General features: G+C 50.0%; 2 protein-coding genes across 2 annotated transcripts; one reads left to right on the top strand and one right to left on the bottom strand.

The window, feature by feature from the left end:
* Nucleotides 1-599: 599 nt before the first annotated feature.
* KCTD13 (potassium channel tetramerization domain containing 13) lies at nt 600-14,040 on the top strand. Its single transcript, XM_069485760.1, has 6 exons — nt 600-1,008; nt 2,637-2,806; nt 10,454-10,543; nt 10,634-10,686; nt 11,666-11,861; nt 13,616-14,040. The coding sequence occupies exons 1-6, from the start codon at nt 765-767 to the stop codon at nt 13,850-13,852; spliced, it is 990 nt and encodes a 329-aa protein (XP_069341861.1). The 5' UTR covers nt 600-764; the 3' UTR covers nt 13,853-14,040.
* A 615-nt stretch (nt 14,041-14,655) lies between these two features.
* Nucleotides 14,656-18,172, bottom strand: ASPHD1 (aspartate beta-hydroxylase domain containing 1). Its single transcript, XM_069486604.1, is given in 4 exon segments — nt 14,656-14,765; nt 15,247-15,360; nt 17,231-18,115; nt 18,118-18,172. Coding segments are annotated over 4 exon segments (1,164 nt in total).
* Nucleotides 18,173-18,992: the final 820 nt, after the last annotated feature.

Raw genomic sequence — 18,992 nt, forward strand, 5'->3', positions numbered from 1 at the left:
CTTTCTGCTCTTCGCATTCACCAAGCGTGCTCCTGCCTGGTCTTTGCACCCACCCTTCCCTCTGCCTAAAACCTATTCCTGCCATCTTCACATGGCTGCTGCTTCTCAGACCACCTGAGAGAGAACTTCCATCCTTGGCGCCCTCGCACCGTTGTCACCCGTCCGCGAGCCACCCCAGCTAGGTTTCCTTTAAGAGCTTCCCTTGGTGCTTTGTTCGCAGTTCTTGTCACAGTCTCTCAAGTGCATGAGGCTGGGAGGCGGGAAACCTCGCCCGATATCCTACCCTCTCTGGGCCTCAGTTTTCCCTTCACACCCACGAAGCGCTAAGACAGCAGAGACCCAATCACGAGGCGGGGGCTTCGCTTTCCACATCCGGCAGGGGGCCAGGCGCATCCTCGATCTGGTCTCCGGGACTCCTAAGGGGACCGCACCTCGCCCTGAAGGCGACACCATCCCACACGCCACCCCTCCGCGGAGCGGGGAACCACAGGCCTTGCCCCGCACTTGCGGCCCCGCCCCCAGTCAGGGGCGGAGCCTAGACGCGCCTGCGCAGCTGCCCGGCGGCGGCTTCCGGGTAGTGCGAGCGCGGGGGGCGGAAGGCCAGTCCCGCCGGGTTGCCGCGGCGAGTGGGCGTGTGCGCGGAGCGGTCTGGCCCTGGGAGAAGGGTGCGGGGGGGTGGTCTTTGGAAGAGGATACCAGGGTCTTTGGGAGAGGGCCGGACGGTGCAGAGAGCCTGGGATCGCCGCCAGCCGCAGCTATCTGGCATGTCGGCCGAGGCTTCGGGCCCGGCGGCAGCCGTGGCCCCGTCCCTAGAAGTCCCTAAACCCTCGGGTCTCGAGCCTGGCTCCGCCGCCTATGGTCTCAAGCCGCTGACTCCGAACAGCAAGTACGTGAAGCTGAACGTGGGCGGCTCGCTGCACTACACCACGCTGCGCACCCTCACGGGACAGGACTCCCTGCTCAAGGCCATGTTCAGCGGCCGTGTGGAGGTGCTTACAGACGCCGGAGGTAGGTGCGCTGCCTTCACTTGTGCCCTCCTCCATCCCCTAGGTCCCCAACTCCCTTTGCCCTGTCTTTTATCGCTCAGGCTCTTTGCCCCTTCTCTCTTCTCACTACTGTCCGGTCAACTCATTCTCACCTCTCCGCCAGCCCCCACATCCCATCTCATCTCCCGTTTCCCGTAATCTCCCTCATCCCCCGTCCTTTACCCCCATCTATAACCAACATTAACGGAACTCCTAACTCTGCCAGGTGCTGTGGTAAGTGATTGAACATGTCACTTCATAATCGTCATTACCAATTCTCCCACCCTTCACCCCTGAGCTCAAAAGACTTGGGAACCAGCCCTGCTGCCAGCAGCACCCCTCCTGGCAACCTTTATCACTTTCTTCCAACTGCCCAGCCTTGTGCTTCCTTCTCAGACCTGCTGACAGCCAGCCTGGAAAGCTGGGAGATCTTGTCTGTCTCTCTGTTCCCCTAACACAGGTCCCTGTACACTCTGGGAATCTGTCTGTAAATGCAGATTGTAGAAGGAGAAGGCTACTTTGAGTTTGCCAGATACACCAGAGTGGAGAGTGGACAGTTCTCCTTGGCAGGTGAACCTTACCTCCTTGGAGTGTTGTATTCAAGTTTGGGCCCCACATGCTCAGTGGGACCTTAAAATTTGGGGGTTTTTTGGGGGGAGGGGTGATTAGAGGGAGTTAACAAGGATTACAAGAGCAGGAAAATAAAAAATTGGGAGGTCGAGCTCAGCCTTCAAATGTCAAAGGTGAAGAATTCATTTATTCAATAAATATTTGTGAAATAATCTGAAGATACTTAGGTAAACAAACCTGACAAAATTAGCCTATGAAGTTTCCTTTTCTGGGGAGAGATGGGAGTAGGGAAGACCAATAAGTAAACGAACAAGCAAAATATATGCAATTGCATATAATAATAAGTTCTATGAAGAACATAAAGGTTAAGGCCGGGCGCAGTGGCCCATGCCTGTAATCCTAGCACTCTGGGAGGCCAAGGGAGGGGATCACTTGAGGTCAGAAGTTCAAGACCAGCCTGGGCAAGAGCGAGACCCCTTCTCTACTAAAAATAGAAAAAATTGGTGGGGCGTGATGGCACACCTATAGTGCCAGCTACTCAGGAGGCTGAAGCAGGAGGATCACTTGAGCCCAGGAGTTTCAGGTTGCAGTGAGCTGTGATGATGCCACTACACTCTAGCCCAGGTGACAGAGACTCTGTCTCAAAAAAAAAAAAAAAAAAGAATATAAGATTAAAATGTTAGTGAACTGGAGGGTAGGAGTAGACAGTTTAATTAAATAGGGTGGTCAGAATTAACACCAGAGGTTAGAGGTTTATTGATACGGTAATTCTGTAAGAACTTTCTCATGGTGAGAGTCTTCTGACTGTAGAATAGATTTGGGAGGGAAGTCTCTGTGGCTGTATATGTGTAAAAGCACATCTAGCCACATCTCCAAACTCACTGGAAATGTTTTAAAGGGATTTTCTTGAACATGGCAAAGGTTTGAGACAGATCAGTATTCATTTTTTTGTGGTTTTGGAATTCTTTTTACGTAAAAATTTAGTAGCTGCAGGGCGCCCAGCAGAGCCATCCTTCCTCCTGCCTGTCCCTACCCCACCAGGTTGGGTGCTGATTGACCGGAGCGGCCGTCACTTTGGTACAGTCCTCAACTACCTGCGGGACGGGTCCGTGCCACTGCCTGAGAGTACCAGAGAACTGGGGGAGCTACTAGGTGAAGCACGCTACTACCTGGTACAGGGCCTGATCGAGGACTGCCAGCTGGCGCTACAGGTGAGGGTCCTCCCCACCTCCTGAGTCCCTTTGTCCATGTTCCTGGGAGATCTGCGCAAGCAGATATTAGGACAGAAAAAGGAGATGGGGGTACAGCCTGGAGAGCCTGGCCCTGACTGCCATAACCCCAGAGAATTTCGGGGTACTGTCTTCTGCATCTGTGCTGCTCAATTGCCAGGACCATTGCAGTGGTTGAATAACTGCTCTCAGCTTCTTGCAGTTCCTACCCAGCCAGCCCAGCTGTTACACTGCCACCTGGGTAGTTATCCTTCAGCACAGCCCCAGACTAGTCTCTTTCTTGCTCAGAGATCCTAAATAGCTCCTTCATGCCACTAGGGAAAAACATCTAAATTTAAATTGAAATATAGTAACCTCCATGATCTGGTCCTGTCTTAGGAGGCAGCGTTCCCTCATGTCTTCCACCCCCCAGGGGCTTTCTAGTTTTTTGTTTTTTTTTTTAAAGCAGTGAAATCCTTTCCTTACATGAAATCTAATAGAAGCAGAGCTGCTTCCAGTAAAACAGGGTTGAGGGTCCAGGGCCCCACCTGCTGAGCTCCACTTCTGTTGACCTTCGGGTTCTGAGCAGCAGAGCTTGGAAAGTGCAGCCAAGGCATAGAGGCTCCGTTTCGCCTCTGCCACAGCTGACAGTGACCTTGAGTGAGTCCATTCCTACCTCTGGTGTTCTGTCCTCATGTTCCGAAAGATAGGGAACTGAGAAAAATAAGTACAATGTAGTGAGTTTTACATAAGGCCTTTTGTTGTTTTATTTTTACAAGGTTAAAATTGTCTTTTCTTTTTTGATATGATAGTAATAGGAGATTATAAGCGTTCTTTTTTAATGCCCTTTATAGATCAGAAAGTGACAACTCTGAACAATTTTCTGTTATCTCAGGGAATACTTAATGGTTCTTGAAATCCAAAGGTATAAAATCCCTTTGGACAATATTCATGTTTTTCAAATTTTTTGATTGAAGCCCATGGGGGAAAAATGTTTTGTTTTGTTTTTTAAGAGACAGAGTCTCACTCTGTTACCCAAGCTAGAGTGCAGTGACGTGATCATAGCTCACTGCGAACTCCTGGGCTCAAGTGATCCTCCTGCCTCAACCTCTTGAGTAGCTGGGACTAAAAATGCATTTTATACTCATGTATATATAACTGAAATAAGAGTCTTATAAAATGATACTTTTACTGAAATGTACCCTGATATATTCTGGGTTTATTGCTTTCTTTTTTAATGCTGTTGGGACCCATTAAACTTATTTCATGACCCTTTAGTGGGTTCCAATTGCAGTTTGGAAAACAGTTATTGAACTAGATCTTGGAAGTTCATTCCTGCTCTACAGTTTTAAATTAGCTAATGTTATTGCACACCCTCTGTGTGTCAGCAGTGATTCTGCTCTCTGCTAGCGTATACATCTTATACCCTTGTTTGCAATAAAAAGAAGCACAAGGGACCTTGGATGATGCATCCAAGGTCAGAGAGCCAGTAATCAGCAGAGCGCATATTTAATCCAGGTTATCTGACTCCCAAATGCAGTGCTTTTTTGTGTTCCTGCTCCCTCCTTTCCAGGTTTCCCAGTGACAAATCCATCCCCACCCACACAGCTCAGCACCCTCCTCCGTGTATGGCACTTAATCATCATTGGTCTATGCAAATCTTTTCCTTTTATTTTATTTTTTCCCCTTCTTTCCCAATCCCCTACCTGCTTCCCTTTTCCCCAGGGGATCCTGTCCTATTCTGTTTTGGTACATATACTTGGAGTGTGTTTGTACCCTTGCAAAGCTAAAGCATTGTTTGTATATGTATGCATTTTAGATTTCCACAAATGGCATTGAGCTATGGATCATGTTTTGTTTCATAGTTTTTTTATTCAACATTTTTTCAAGATCTATTCATGCTTTTTGCATGTACATCTATTTCTTTGCTTCTAACAGCTTCACAGGATGGTGTTCGTTCACCGTATTTTATTTATACATTCTCCTGAGGTTGGAGACCTAGATTGCCACCCACTTCCTGCCCCCACAAAATGCCGCCGTGAGCATCCTTGCACATGGTCCCTAATGGTTCTGCGCTAGAGTTTCTCGTGACTGTAGCTGGGAGAGAATTGCTGGATCACAGGACACATGAATACCAAATTTTAGTAAATATCTTCAGATTGCTCTCCCGAGTGGTTATGTTATAGTACTTTATACTCATGTTCAGCAGTGCATAAGAGATCCCATTTCTGCATATCCTCAACACATGCATCATCCAACTTTCTCATTTTGCCAATCTGATGAGTGTAGGATGATCTCATTTTAATTTGCATACCTCTGATTACTAATGAGGTTGAGCATCTTTTCATAAACTCACTAGCTTTTTTGGTTCCCCCTTATGTGAATTGCTTATTCATATTCTTTACCAAATTTTTTGCTGTTTCCTCTTTTTCTTGTTGCTTTGCAGGAGAACCTTGCATATTTTAGTTTAGTTCCTAGGGAGAATTAAACCCTATTACATTAGGGCAGGTATTATACATGCTCTAAGGCTGTGGTCCCCAATCCCCGGGCCATGACCCGTTACTGGTCCCTGGCCTATTAGGAAACAGGCATGTATCACTGCCTGAGCTCTGCACCACAGCCTCCCCCTCCCACAGCGACACCCCACTCCCTCATCCCCAGTCCGTGGAAAAATTATCTTCCATGAAACTGGCCCCTGGTGCCAAAAAGGTTGGGGACCACTGCTCCAAGATATGTTTTGTACATAATACATAACTTTTCTCCTAATGGTACTATTTACCTACCATCCTTGGGAGAGTTCAGAAAATACTCAAATTATTTGCTGGTTTTTGTGATTCAGTTGAGGAACCCCAGTTGAGAAAATCTGTTCTAGATAGTAATTTCTAGTCAAGATATTGCCAGTATTTTCTCTTGGAATGTCACCTGTGTGTGGCACCTGGTACTGAATAGAAATCTTTGATTTTTAAAATTACAAATAACCATTTATTATTTTTAAAGCAGTATGGAGTTGTAGTATGAATTGTAGAAATTTAGGAAACATAGATGACCAAAAAAATAAAAGCACCAAATATCCTTCCAGGTCTTTTCCTGTGAGCGATGCGTGTGTATATTTGCCAAAATACAATCATGTTGTATGAACTGTTTTGTAATCTTCTTTTATTGTTGTTGTTAATAATTGCCATCTTTCCATATCAATAAAATTTTATTTAATGTCCAGGGCATACTCCAATTTCTCCAGTTGTCCCAGAAATCTTTTTTATAGCTGGTTCATCTAGACCAGGATCCAATGTAGATCCTTGCATTGTGTCTGGTCACTGTGTTCGCCTCTTACCATCCAAAATGGTCCCTTCTTTCTCATGATGCTGACTTGTTAAAGAGAGTGCCAGACTGCCAGTTGTCCTAGATAATGACCTGCTTTCTAAATTTGCCTGTTGTTTACTCATGGTATCGTTTGGTTGTTACCCCACCCTATCCTGAATTTCCTGTAAACTAGACTATAGATTTAAAGGCTTGATATTAAACATTTTGGTTAGAATACACTTTTTAGGTAATGTTACATATTTGGTGTTGTGTTAATGGAGAAACTCATAATATTGCCAATATGACCCATCATTAATGATACTTAGAATTGGCCCCTGGATTCACGTGATGGTGGTTTGATGCCTGCATTGTAGTTACATTTCCTTGCGGCCAGCTATAAAGTAGTCTGTATGGTATTTTTTGGGTACTATTAATATATGAATGGCAGTTGTCTGCCAACAACAGACTAATTGATAATCCTTGCTTGAGTCAATAGTTTCATTAGGGTTGTAGGATAGTTATAGTTCTATCATTTCTTCAGCTTTATTACATGGGATTATTTGTAAAATCATGCTTTCCATTGAGAAATTCTTGATTTTAATGTAGTCAAATTCCTCAACATTTTTGGCCTAATAGTATATCCGTATGGGATCTTGTTTAAGAAATTGTTTTTTGTTCTAAATTTCCTATGACCTGTATAGTTTTACATGTGGATCTTTTAATCTAAATGGAACTCACTGCTGTAAATGTGAATTATGAGATTTAACCTCTTTTTTTGTGCTCCGTAAGCTGAGCTGGTTTTCCCAGTGCCATCTATTAAACAGTCTGTGGCCAGCACACGAGATGGCCACCAGCGATTCCTCCTGCTGGCGTCCAGTCTCTTGTCTCCCTCCTCCTACGCTGAATAGGGCTGACCTATGTAACCATTCGGATGGTGCAGAAATGATAGTGTGTGAATTTTGAAGCTAGGTCGTAAAAGACATTATAGCTTTTGGCTCTCTTTACTCTGGGAAGCCAGCCGTTATGTGAGGACACTCAAGCAGCCCTAGGGAGAGGCTCACTTGATGAGGCACTGCAGCCTCCTGCCAACAGCCGGCACAGATTCGCGGCCACATGGGTGGCGTGTCTCCAAAGTTGAGCCGCCAGGCCCCGGCAAGCCTTCACATGGCTGCAGCTTCTTGAGAGACCCTGGGCCAGGACTACACAGCCAAGCCAATCTCAAATTCCTGACCCACAGAAACTGGGAGATAATAAATGTTTATTGTTGTTTTAAACTGCTAAGTTGATAGTAATCTGTTACCCAGGAATAGATAGCAGATTTTGGTTTCTGGAACGGGGGTCTGCCATAACAAACACCTTCAATGCAGAAGTAGTTTTAGAACTGAGAATTGGGCAGAAGCTGGAAGGACTTTGAGGAGAGTGTTAATGAAAAGAAGAGTCTGTTAACAGAAGTCTGATGACCTTTGAGGAGGCTGCAGCGAGGGCTTAAAGAACAGTTAGGAAAATGCTACTGGAAACTGACAGAAAGGGGATCCTTGCTGTATAGCGGCAGAAAGTTCAGCAACACTGTCTCCTTCAGTAATGTAGAAAGTACAAAATCTGCCTAATAAGCTATGTTAGGTGTATTTAGCTAGGCGGTCAATCTGAGGAGATTTGCAGACAGAATGTTGAAGGTGACACCTGGTTTCTTGTTGCTTATAGTAAAATAGAAGAGGAGAGAGTAAGCTAAAGAAAAACACTTGAACAAAAAAGAGCCAGAAATTGTTGGATTTGAAAATTCTCAGCCTTTCCAAATAAAAAATGATGTTTAACGTAACAAATGGTTTCCAGACAAAGATTAAATAAAGGACATTCTCAGGAAAACACGATCCAAAGGTGAAGCTGAGGATATGATTATAAAGTCCTTTTGTAAGACCTCAGAAATGGCCGAGCACAGTAGCTCATGCCTGTAAACCCAGCACTTTGGGAGACCTAGCAGGGAGGATCTCTTGAGGCCAGGAGTTCAAGACCAGCCTGGTCAACATAGTGAGACCCTGTTTCTACAGAAAATTTAAAAATCAGCTGGGCATGGTGGCATGTGCCTATAGTCCTGGCTACTCAGGAGGCCAAGGCAGAAGGATCACTTGAGCCCAGAAAGTTTGAGGCCACAGTGGGCTATGATGACACCACTGCACTCCAGCCTGGGCAACAGAGTGAGACCCTGTCTCAAAAAACAAACAAACACACACCTCATTCAATTAAGTAATAGCACTGAGAAGCTTTAGGGTATTGTCTTTCAGCACAAGTCCAAAGTAGAGAGTGCTTATCTTACAGAGATTTGTGAGTGCGGCTTTTCTCTAATGAAGTGAACCCCAAGACTTGCAAGACACCCAGTAAGTTTTAAAGAGAATTGGCAGAAATGCTGCCACTTGGACTGAAAGGGGCAGAGCCAGTGCAAAAGGAGAAGAGGCCTCTGGACCCCCAAACTTCTACTGGCAGAAAGCAGGCTGAGGAAACAATGAAGCTGCAAACATCCTTCATGGAAAAGGCAAGATGACTCAGGGCAGAGTCAGGAGCCATGGAGGATCATTCCTGAACAGGAGCAGGCATCAAAGAGCTCCCAGCATTCGTCCAACTGGATTACGGAATTTCTATGGACCAATGACTTCTGTGTGCCCCTGTTTCTCCCCCATTTGAACAAGAGTGTCCCCAGTGGTTGTCCTGTGCCTGTTCCTGCCATTGTGTATTGTGTGTATGGAGGAGATAACTTGTCTCTTTAGTTCACAGGTCTCCAGATAGCAAATGTACTTAAGGAGCTGTAGTTCAGGAACTACACTCAAGAGCTGCATCCCCACCTAGACCTGTACTTTGAGCTGATGCTGTAATGGGATGAGACTTTTGGGAATCTAGGGGGGTGTATTTTGCACGTGGGAGGGATGTGAGTCAGTCAGGGATAGAGGGGAGACTGTGGAGCCAGCCTCTAAGGCAGCCCTGGTGATTCTTGTCCCCTGGTACTCATTTCCTTGTGTCATCTCCTTCCACACTGGATAGGGCTGACAAAGCTAGGTCACAAAAGACAGTGAGGCCTCCATCTTGTTCTCTCTCGGATTGTGGAGAAGTCAGCCGCCATGTTATGAGGACACTCAAGCAACGCTGTGGAGAGGTCCAAATGGCTGGGATTAGATGTTTCCTGCCAGCAGCCAGCATGAACTTGACTTGCCAACCGTATGAATAAGCTTTCTCAGAAACAGATGCCCCAGAGGCGGTCATGCCTTCCGATGCCTGCAGCCCTACAGCCTTAGGAAAGTCTCCATGCCAGACCACCTGGCTAAGCCACTCCTGAGTTCCTGACCCACAGAAACGGAATTAATAAATAGCATTAATTTAAGCTGCTACGTTTTTGGGCAATTTGTTACACAGCAATAGATGACTAATACATACTCCATACTTTCCCCTACTCGTTTATGGTGTCTTTTTAAAATGCCAGTTTTCATATATACACTACTCTGTTTCTGAGCTCTCTTTTGTGTTCTGTTGGATTTTTGTTTTTTTCTGCACTAGAACCACACTGTTCTCACAATATGGGTTTGTGTTGTATTTTAATATCTGGCAGCATCAGCCTCTCCTTTTTGCTCTTCTTAAAAATTGACCTAAGTAATTACAGACTTTTATTCTTCCATATTAGAGAGTCTTAGGAGTTCAGAAAAAAGTTCTGGAATTAGAATTGCAGTTTTCAAGGTTGGGAGAGATGAGAAGGGTTTTGGCATGAAGATTCTGCAAGACTGCGAAAGAAGCCATGCGTCTGCTTCTGATTCTTCCTCCAGCCTCATCCAAGCCCACCAGGTTCATTGATTCAGCAAATATTCACTGGGCATCAGCTGGACAGTAGTCACTTACTTTCTAAGGTGGGAAGAGACAGGCCATAAACAAATACAGAAAAAATTAGAAAATGTCAGGAACTAAGTGCTGGGGATAAAATGAACCGATGATGTGAAAGAGGAGGCTGCTGTAGTCAGGAGATTCAGGAGAACTGGCGCTGAGAGGCACCCTCTGAGCTGCAGTCTGAGCTGAGCAACGGTGCCAGCCCTGCAGACAGCTGATCGAAGAGCATCCCAGGCAGGGGGAACAGCACAGGGCCAGGGTGGGCCCAAGCTCGATGTGTGAAGAAGTGAGGCATCGGAGGGTGAAGCCCGGCATGCAAGGCGAGTGGTAGAGATGAACTCAGAGGGGTCAAAGCCTGTGGAGCCCTGTGGACCCCTGGGGAGTCGGGATTTTTCTCACAGGGGCAACAAGCAGCATTTGAAGGCTTTTAAGTGGGGGGAGCGAGTGGCCTTTGGTTGTGCTGTTAACCACCTTCCACTTCTTCCCCAGCAAAAAAGGGAGAACCTGTCCCCGCTGTGCCTCATCCCCACGGTGACATCTCCCCGGGAGGAGCAGCAGCTCCTGGCTAGCACCTCCAAGGTGAGGCCCCTGAGCCCTGCAGGGTGGAGGCTCACTGAGGGCCTCTCCCTGTAGCCTCACTCCCGTCCTTCATCCTCTCTCCTCTGACAGCCCGTGGTGAAGCTCCTGCACAACCGCAGTAACAACAAGTACTCCTATACCAGGTGACCAGCAGGGCTGGGGGCGCGGGTGTGCACTGGATGGAGCCCTGGGGTTGGTCACAGCCCTGCCCCTGCCCAAGGGGAGGGCCATAGCCACACCGAGGGCCCATAAAAAAGCAGGGCCCTTAAGAACACCCTGCAGGCGGGGCGCAGTGGCTCACGCCTGTAATCCTAGCACTCTGGGAGGCCAAGGTGGGATTGCTTGAGCTCAGGAGTTTGAGACCAGCCTGAGCAAAAGTGAGACCCTGTTTCTACTAAAAATAGAAAAATTAGCCAGGTGTCCTGGTGCACGCTTGTAGTCCCAGCTACTCAGGAGGCTGAGGCAGGAGGATCACTTGAGCCCAGGAGTTTGAGGTTGCTGTGAGCTAGGCTGACGCACAGCACTCTAGCTAGCCTGGGCTACAGAGTGAGACTCTGTCACAAAAAAAAAAAAAAAGAATGCCTGCCTAATGCAAATTCCAGCTCTGCAACTTACCCCCTGGACACTCTGGGCAGGTCATTTCCACTTCTGAGCTTCAGCTTTATCATCAGGAAACTGGGGTTTGGTGAGGATTAAGTGACAATGGCTAGCACTGTCCTAGTGCTTATTTTATAATAGGCATTGCTGTAATTGCTCTCTTTATATTAATGATGGAATCCTCCCAATTGTTTGAGGTAGATATTGTGAGCTCCATTTTACAGATGAGGAGGTTGAGGCACCAAGAGGTGAAGTGACTTGCCCAGTGTCACCCAGCTAAAAGTGGTGGAGCTAGGATTCCAGGCGCAGCAGCCTGGCTCCGAGGCTGACACAGGAGCCACTCTGCTGTGCTGGGTTTGCTCCCTTCTGAGGCCCGCGGAGCCTGGCCCCAGGGGTGGAGGAAGCTCCCTGTTGGGCACTAAACCCCTAGGTAGGACCAGAGTGCTGGGAGTCTGGACGCCTATCCTGGGGGGGAAGTTGGGGACGAGCCAGCCATGCTGAGGTCTCCTGGACCCTGGTCCTCAGCACTTCAGATGACAACCTGCTTAAGAACATTGAGCTGTTTGACAAACTGGCCCTGCGCTTCCACGGGCGGCTGCTCTTCCTCAAGGATGTCCTGGGGGATGAGATCTGCTGCTGGTCCTTCTACGGGCAGGGCCGCAAAATCGCCGAGGTGTGCTGTACCTCCATTGTCTATGCTACAGAGAAGAAGCAGACCAAGGTCAGAAGGGGTCAGTGCCTGCTTGGGGAGGGCCAGGGGGTGATGGGCAGGACCGGGACCCTGGAGAAAGGCAGCTCAGCAGGTCAGGCAGAGGGAAGAGTCTGTCACTGGGACTCAGGAGCCAGAATTCTCGGGCTGTGTAACCTTGGGCAAGCCACCCATTAGGAATGGGTCTCCATTTCTCCACCTGTGAAATGAGGGTGTTGATTTAGAGCAGGGTGCTTAACCTAGGCCGGTCGGATGGGTTTCAAGGCTATCTGCAATCCCCTGCAGTAGTCTTTAGGCTTTGGGGAGTGTACGTGTTTTTCTGTACAGAAGGCCCATAGTTGTCATTAGGATCGGAAGGGTCCATTACCAAAAATAGATTCTTAAAACCTCAGGGCCAGGTGGTCTCTTAGTACATACTCTGAGTTGGTAGGGTCCTAAGTCATTAACATAGCAATCATGGTGAATATTTCCCAAGCACCTACTGTGTGCTGAGTGCCACACCAGGCTGAAACCAAGGTGGATGAAACCCTTCCTTATCTGGTCCCTCCTGAGCTTGATGTGAGGGACATGCTGCAGGTACACCACAGTCGCTGCAAGTCTCTAAGCACCCAGTGCTACTTCACACCTCTTACCGCTGCACACACTATTTCCTCTTCCTGGAATTCTTCCTCATCCCGGCCTGCCTAGTGAACTTGGACCTATTCTTTAAGATCCAACCAAGCATCACTTTGGGACACGCCCATTGATGAACTTTCAACCCAACAACCCCAAAGTTGGTCACACTCCCTTCTTAGTTGAAGACAGTGTTTACTGTGGTGTGTGAGTTGGGAGGAGCGGCTGCTCCGGCAGTGGGGGGTGTGCTCCTTGAGGCAATGTGTGTCTTCTTCTTTCCTGTCTCACTAGCACTCGCCAGCCTGGCCCTTGTCATAGTGGGAGCTAGGAAACGTGTTGAATCATGAGTGAATGAATGAATATGAGTGACCCAGCTTCCAAGAAGCTTCCTCCGTGATTGGGAAGATAGGAAGATAAACCAATAATTGGAATAAAGTGTGCTAAGAGCTGTATTAGTCAGATCCTTCTAAGGCTACCCAAGGGGAACACCCCAGTCACCTCTTTGCCTTCATCCCTTTCCACACACTCTCGATCGCTCGGCCTCAGTTGCACTCCTGACCCAGGGTTCGTACACTTGCTGTTGCTTTTTCCCAGGTTGCTTTCTCTAGCTGGTTTCCTCCCTCCCCTCCTTTAGTTAAATGTCATCTTCTCAGTGAGGCCTTCCGTGAACTCCCTCTTTAAAGTTGTGACACTCCTGGCTCTGGCCATCTTGTCCCCTTTTCCTGCGTATCCTTTCCCATAACATGATCATCTGACTTAGTTTTATGTTATTAAGTGTATGTGTGAGTCTTCTCCCTGGAATTTAAACTTCCTGAATTAAAAATTCCTCCCTGGGATTTTTGTTCACTGCCGTTTTCCCAATGCCTAGAACAATACGTGGTACAGTACAGTCACTCAGTAAGTATTTGTCAGATGAAAAAATATACCAAGAGACTGGGCAGGGAAGGAGAGAAAACAAATAATTCTGCCTGTCTGACTTCTTAGCTGGGCCTTGAAATGTGACTTTGCTAAGAAGTGGCAGAGAAGATAGTCCAGGCCAAAGAACCTGATTGCCAAGGCTAGGAGGTGTGTCAGTACAGGGCCTGCTGGGGGTGGCGATGGCCCGGTGTGACTGAACCAGAGGATAGGAGCTGGGAGTTGCTGGCCTTTTGCAGGTGGAATTCCCAGAGGCCCGGATCTTTGAGGAGACCCTGAACATCCTGATCTATGAGACTCCCCGGGGTCCAGACCCAGCCCTCCTGGAGGCCACGGGGGGTGCAGCCGGAGGTGGTGGGGTGGGCCGAGGGGAGGATGAAGAGAACCGAGAGCACCGTGTCCGCAGGATCCACGTCCGGCGCCACATCACCCACGACGAGCGTCCTCATGGCCAACAGATTGTCTTCAAGGACTGACCTTTGACTCTTCCCCTGCCTTCCTCCTGCCCTGGGACCCAGTCCCTGTCTGGCTCTTCCTCCCCTTCCCAGACCTTTGCCCCGGCTCTGCTGGCCAAGTCGTGGGTCTTCCCTCCGTCCCTTCGTTGCATGAAGCAGTTCACTTTGGCCCTTTTCCATTCATTCCCACCTCTTGCTAACAACGCGGTGCATTCCAGCCCCTCCCTTAGTCACAGCCCTTCAGAAGGCCAACATCCATCTCCTCATCCCCATTCTTGGCCTGCCCTCCCTCACCAGCTGGTTTAGAATGATTCAGAAGTCCCTTTCTCCTTTCTTAGTACACGGTATGTGCCAAAGTGGCGAGCCTGCCCTTAATACCATCCACCACACCCTCCTCCCCACACGGTCCCTACCTCCTTAATTTGTACTAGGCTGGTCTGGGCCTGTACCAGCTCAGCTGTCTTCTCAGTCTGTTTCATATTATTTATTATTTTAATTTTCTATTAAATTATTGGAATAAAGTTGAGTTGAGGGTCTGGTGCTGGCTTCTGGGGGGAGTTGGCCCGTGTTAAGGAGGTGCCTGGCTGGTTGTACCGGAGAAGAGACACCCCCCTGCCCCGAGCCTTTCCCTGGGGCCGGTGGCTGGGAAGGAAGTAGTCAGGAGTTAGGAGAGGATTCCAAATTTATATTTCAGTGCTCATTGTCCAGTTGCCACCCTCAGCCCCTGCCCACCCGCTGCAGTGGCGAGGAGGTCCTGGCTGCCGCTCAGGCCGTCCCTGAGTGCAGCATCTCTCCAGCCGAGGTGTCTGAGGGAGCACCTCACGTCAAGGGTCTGGTGCGAAGACAAAGTCGAGGGCCTGGCGCTCTGCCCCAGCCACGTTGGGGTGCCAGAGGTCCACGATGAAGACCACTCGAGGCCCATCTTCAGGGGAGCCTAGGGCACATGGGGATGGAAACAGCAGAGGGGCTGGCATGAAGTACCGCCGTGCCAGGGCACTCATCACGTAAGCGCCAGGCCCTGTTCTAACCCTTTATATGTGTTAACGCTTAAATCATCAGAACAAACTGAGCTATAACCATGATTATTCCCATTTTATACAAAGTAAGCAAGGTTAAGTAACTTGCCCAGGTGCAAGAGGTAAGGCAGGAATCCAAGTGGTGATTCAGGCCCCGAATCCTATGCTATTAACCACTTTACTGTGCACCTACATTATCTGACTTAATCCTTGCAGCCACTTGTTAAAGAAGGTGGTTGCCCCACAGAGCACTGGAGACGTTATGTGACCTGTTCTAGGTCATGCAGCTGGAGAATGGTGCTAGCACAGGAAGTCAGCGGGCCCGATTCCGAAGCCCGCTAGTCTACCCCTTCTCCCGTTGATCCCTCATCCCCCCTGGCAGAATGGGTGCCCCATTACCATTATGAGCCACTGTGTGCAGAAAGGAGTCATCCACCAGTAGACAGTGCCCCTCCGCCCAGCACTGGGGCTCACCACCCACCACCAGCTCACAGCCAGGGGGGATCCTCAGGCCTGTGGGAAGAAACCAGGGTGTCCAGCACTCCTCTCTCCATCCAAGGGGCCCTGTTCAGGCGATTGGCAGTTCAAAGGACCTTAAAGGCCAGGTCTTGTGGTGGTCTGTCCTTTCTTTCTGGAAGATGTATAATTACAATACAGTACTGGATGAGGGAAGTGCTGGGAGACTGGGGAAATGCTGCTGTGGGAAGTGCAATCCATTGTTTTAGCACAAAGAGAAGGCTCTTGGAGGGAATGGCATCTCCTGGGCCTCCTGACAATTCAATTCAAGAACCTACTGTACGGGAGGTGCAATCTCCCCACGAGGTGTGAGACTGAAGACTCCTTCCTGGCCCAAGGACCACATGGTTGAGTGCGGTGAAGCAACTGAGCAGCCAGCTCAGATGATGGGGAGTAGGAAGGCAGCCCGGAGGGGAGTGTGAGTCCTGGGCCAAGAGGAGGTTTCCAGGAGGTGATGAGGGGAAAGTCATGCTAGGGTGAAAGCACAGCATGTGTGTGGCATCCGCCAGGGTCAGCCAGGCCTTCACAATTTAGAGCGCGGTGGGAGGGGTGGGGAGGAAGGATCTGGACTTGATCCTGAGGCCAGTGTACCCCAAAGTGAAGGACACATCCAACTGGCAGCATAGATGATTTGGGGTGAAACAAGGTTCATGGAAAATTGTTTATAGTTTCCATTTTCTTTTCAATCTTTAAAACATCAAAAAGAGGCCGAGCGCGGTGGCTCACGCCTGTAATCCTAGCACTCTGGGAGGCCGAGGTGGGCGGATTGTTTGAGCTCAGGAGTTCGAGACCAGCCTGAGCAAGAGCGAGACCCCATCTCTACTAAAAATAGAAAGAAATTATATGGACAGCTAAAAAATATATATATAGAAAAATTAGCCGGGCGTGGTGGCGCATGCCTGTAGTCCCAGCTACTTGGGAGGCTGAGGCAGGAGGATTGCTTGAGCCCAGGAGTTTGAAGTTGCTGTGAGCTAGGCTGACTCCACGGCACTCTAACCCGGGCAACAGAGTGAGACTCTGTCTCAAAAAAAAAAAAAAAAAAAAAAAAAAATCGGCCGGGCGCGGTGGCTCACGCCTGTAATCCTAGCACTCTGGGAGGCCTAGGTGGGCGGATTGTTTGAGCTCAGGAGTTCGAGACCAGCCTGAGCAAGAGCGAGACCCCATCTCTACTAAAAATAGAAAGAAATTATATGGACAGCTAAAAATATATATAGAAAAAATTAGCCGGGCATGGTGGCGCATGCCTGTAGTCCCAGCTACTCGGGAGGCTGAGACAGGAGGATCGCTTGAGTTCAGGAGTTTGAGGTTGCTGTGAGCTAGGCTGACGCCACGGCACTCACTCTAGCCTGGGCAACAGAGTGAGACTCTGTCTCAAAAAAAAAAAAAAAAAAAAATCAAAAAAATCTCAGTTTGGTGCTACTATAACTTTGACACTCCACTTGTTCCCGTTTAAATGAAGAAAGTGAGGCTTCAGGCTTGGAAAACTAAAGTATTTAACTAGAATGGTTAAAGCTTTCTTTTTTCAAGTTTAAACTTGTTTTGATGAGTACTATCTATTTAGGGCAAGTAATACTGATGATGACTTACAGTCCTATAAAGATCGCTCTTAAATAAATAAAACAAAAGGTGTGGGGAAAGTCAATGTGAAGAAGAATGGTACAGGTGGTAAATGACTATGGCAAAGCTAATGAAGATGGTCTGCAGAAAACTGAAACTCAGGAAATGCTGCTCTGGGCAACAGGGAGCCATGGAAGACTTTGGAGAAGAGAGGCATGATGAGAACACAGACAGCTCTGGTGGCAGAGAAGGGGGCCTGGAAGGAGGATTGTGGAGGCAAGGAGGTGGTCTGTAGGCAGCATCTACTTACCAAGATGGCATCTGACCCGCGCATTGGTGGGCCCACAGCGGCCCTCAAGCCGGGCCCCGGGCAGGAGGACAGAAAAGCCGGCATTGCCAAAGGTGTTGGCGCTCATAAAGCTGCGCAGCCCCCTCAGTACACGATAGGCCCCTGGGCACTGGCGGCAGTTGCCGGGTTGGCACCGGCCTGCTTGGTACAGCAGGAGCTGGTAGCACCCAGGTGCCAGGGGTGGGGACCAGCCCCGAGGCAGAGGGGTAGTCCCTGAGAAGTCCCAGCTCACAGCCCCAAAGTCCCGCAAAATGGCAGGGAAGCTGCTCTCCAGGAGCTCCACATCATGCCGCTGGGCATCCCGTGGCACAAAGGGAGAGGAAGGCAGGTCTGGTAGGAAAAGCAGGCCTGGGCGCTGAATGCCCAGGACCTCTGGCCCTCCCCTGGGGCCTGAACCACCCTGCGCTGCCCGCCTCACCCTGCCCATCCCAGCCCAGGAGTAGCGCCTCGCATAGGCCCGAAGCCGACGGCTCACTAGGCCTTCTGTCCTGGATCCTTCCCCAGGTTCTCCAGAGCTCCTTAGACTTGGCCTGCCAGCCTCAGAGCATCCCCCAGGCCCACCTCCAGCCTGGCTCCCGGCCCCCAGGGCCTGCATGTCTTGGGAGCCCAGACGGTAGCAGTACCAGAGGAAAAGGGAAGTGAGGGCTCCAAGGAGCAAGGTAAGGGCCGAGGATGCCAGAGGCAGTGGCCATGGGAGCATGATAGGCAGCGAGGCCTTGGCCAAGAGGCCTGGGGCATCTTCCAGACCCCAGTTCCCCTGTCCCCCCAGCTCTCCACCAGGTCCTTCCATAGCTGCTCCTTGGATCCCCCCTGGGCTGTTTCCCTTCCACATCCCCACTCTCGCTCCTCTGTCTCCTTCTGAGGTCTCTGCTGCACTTTGTGTCCCCCTTTTCCCTCCTTCATGTACCTCTGGCCTTCCTTTCCCTTTCTTTCCTTCTGTCCCTCCGCTCTCCTGCCTCTCCTTTCTCTGTGCCCTTTCTCCTCTCGCTCTCCTTCCCTCGCCCTCTCCCTCTCTTCTTTCTCCTTCCTGCAGTCTCCCTCTGCCTTCCTCTCTCCACCCTCAGTCTCCCCTTCTGCTCTCTTTTCTCTTCCCTCCTCCCCCCTCCGTTTCACTCTCTCCTTCCCCTCCCCGCTTTCTCCCAGCCTCCCTGGACAGCAGTTCCTACCCCACCTGGACCCGCAGCCCCGGGAACCGCAGCCTGTCTTCCTCCGTGGCGGTTTCTCTCTCGGCTTCCTCCCTCCTGTCTCCTCCTTGCCCTCACTTCTCACTCGACCCGACCTGCCGCTCCTGCCTCTCTCCGGTTCCCTCTCTCCCACTCGCTCCTTCCGTGGCTCCCACTCACCCTGACGTCACTCCTTCCCGGAGCCCTGTCAGTTTAGCCACCCGGACCCCTCCCAGTGGCAGCCGCAAGTCAGCCAGGGGGCGGGGGCAGTCGTCTCTGGATGTGCCTCCCCGCCCCCCAGCCCGGAAAGGGCGCCACGTGGGGCGCAGGGGCACCGAGCCAACCTCCAGCCGCCCCGCAATGCGAAAAGGAGGGGCGGGGCGGGGCCGGGAAAGGGGCGGGGCGAGCGCGCGGACCGACTGTCGGGCCGGCGCTCGGGGGCTGCGGGCAGGGCCTCCAGGGCCTGTCGGGGGGTCCGCGAGCCCCTGGGTCAGTCGGCCCGTGACTCTCGCTCCCCCTTGGCCTCCGCAAGAGCCAGCCCCTGGCAGGAGCCGACGGAG

The sequence above is a fragment of the Eulemur rufifrons genome, chromosome 14 (genome assembly GCF_041146395.1).
Source record: "Eulemur rufifrons isolate Redbay chromosome 14, OSU_ERuf_1, whole genome shotgun sequence".
Lineage (NCBI taxonomy): Eukaryota > Metazoa > Chordata > Mammalia > Primates > Lemuridae > Eulemur > Eulemur rufifrons.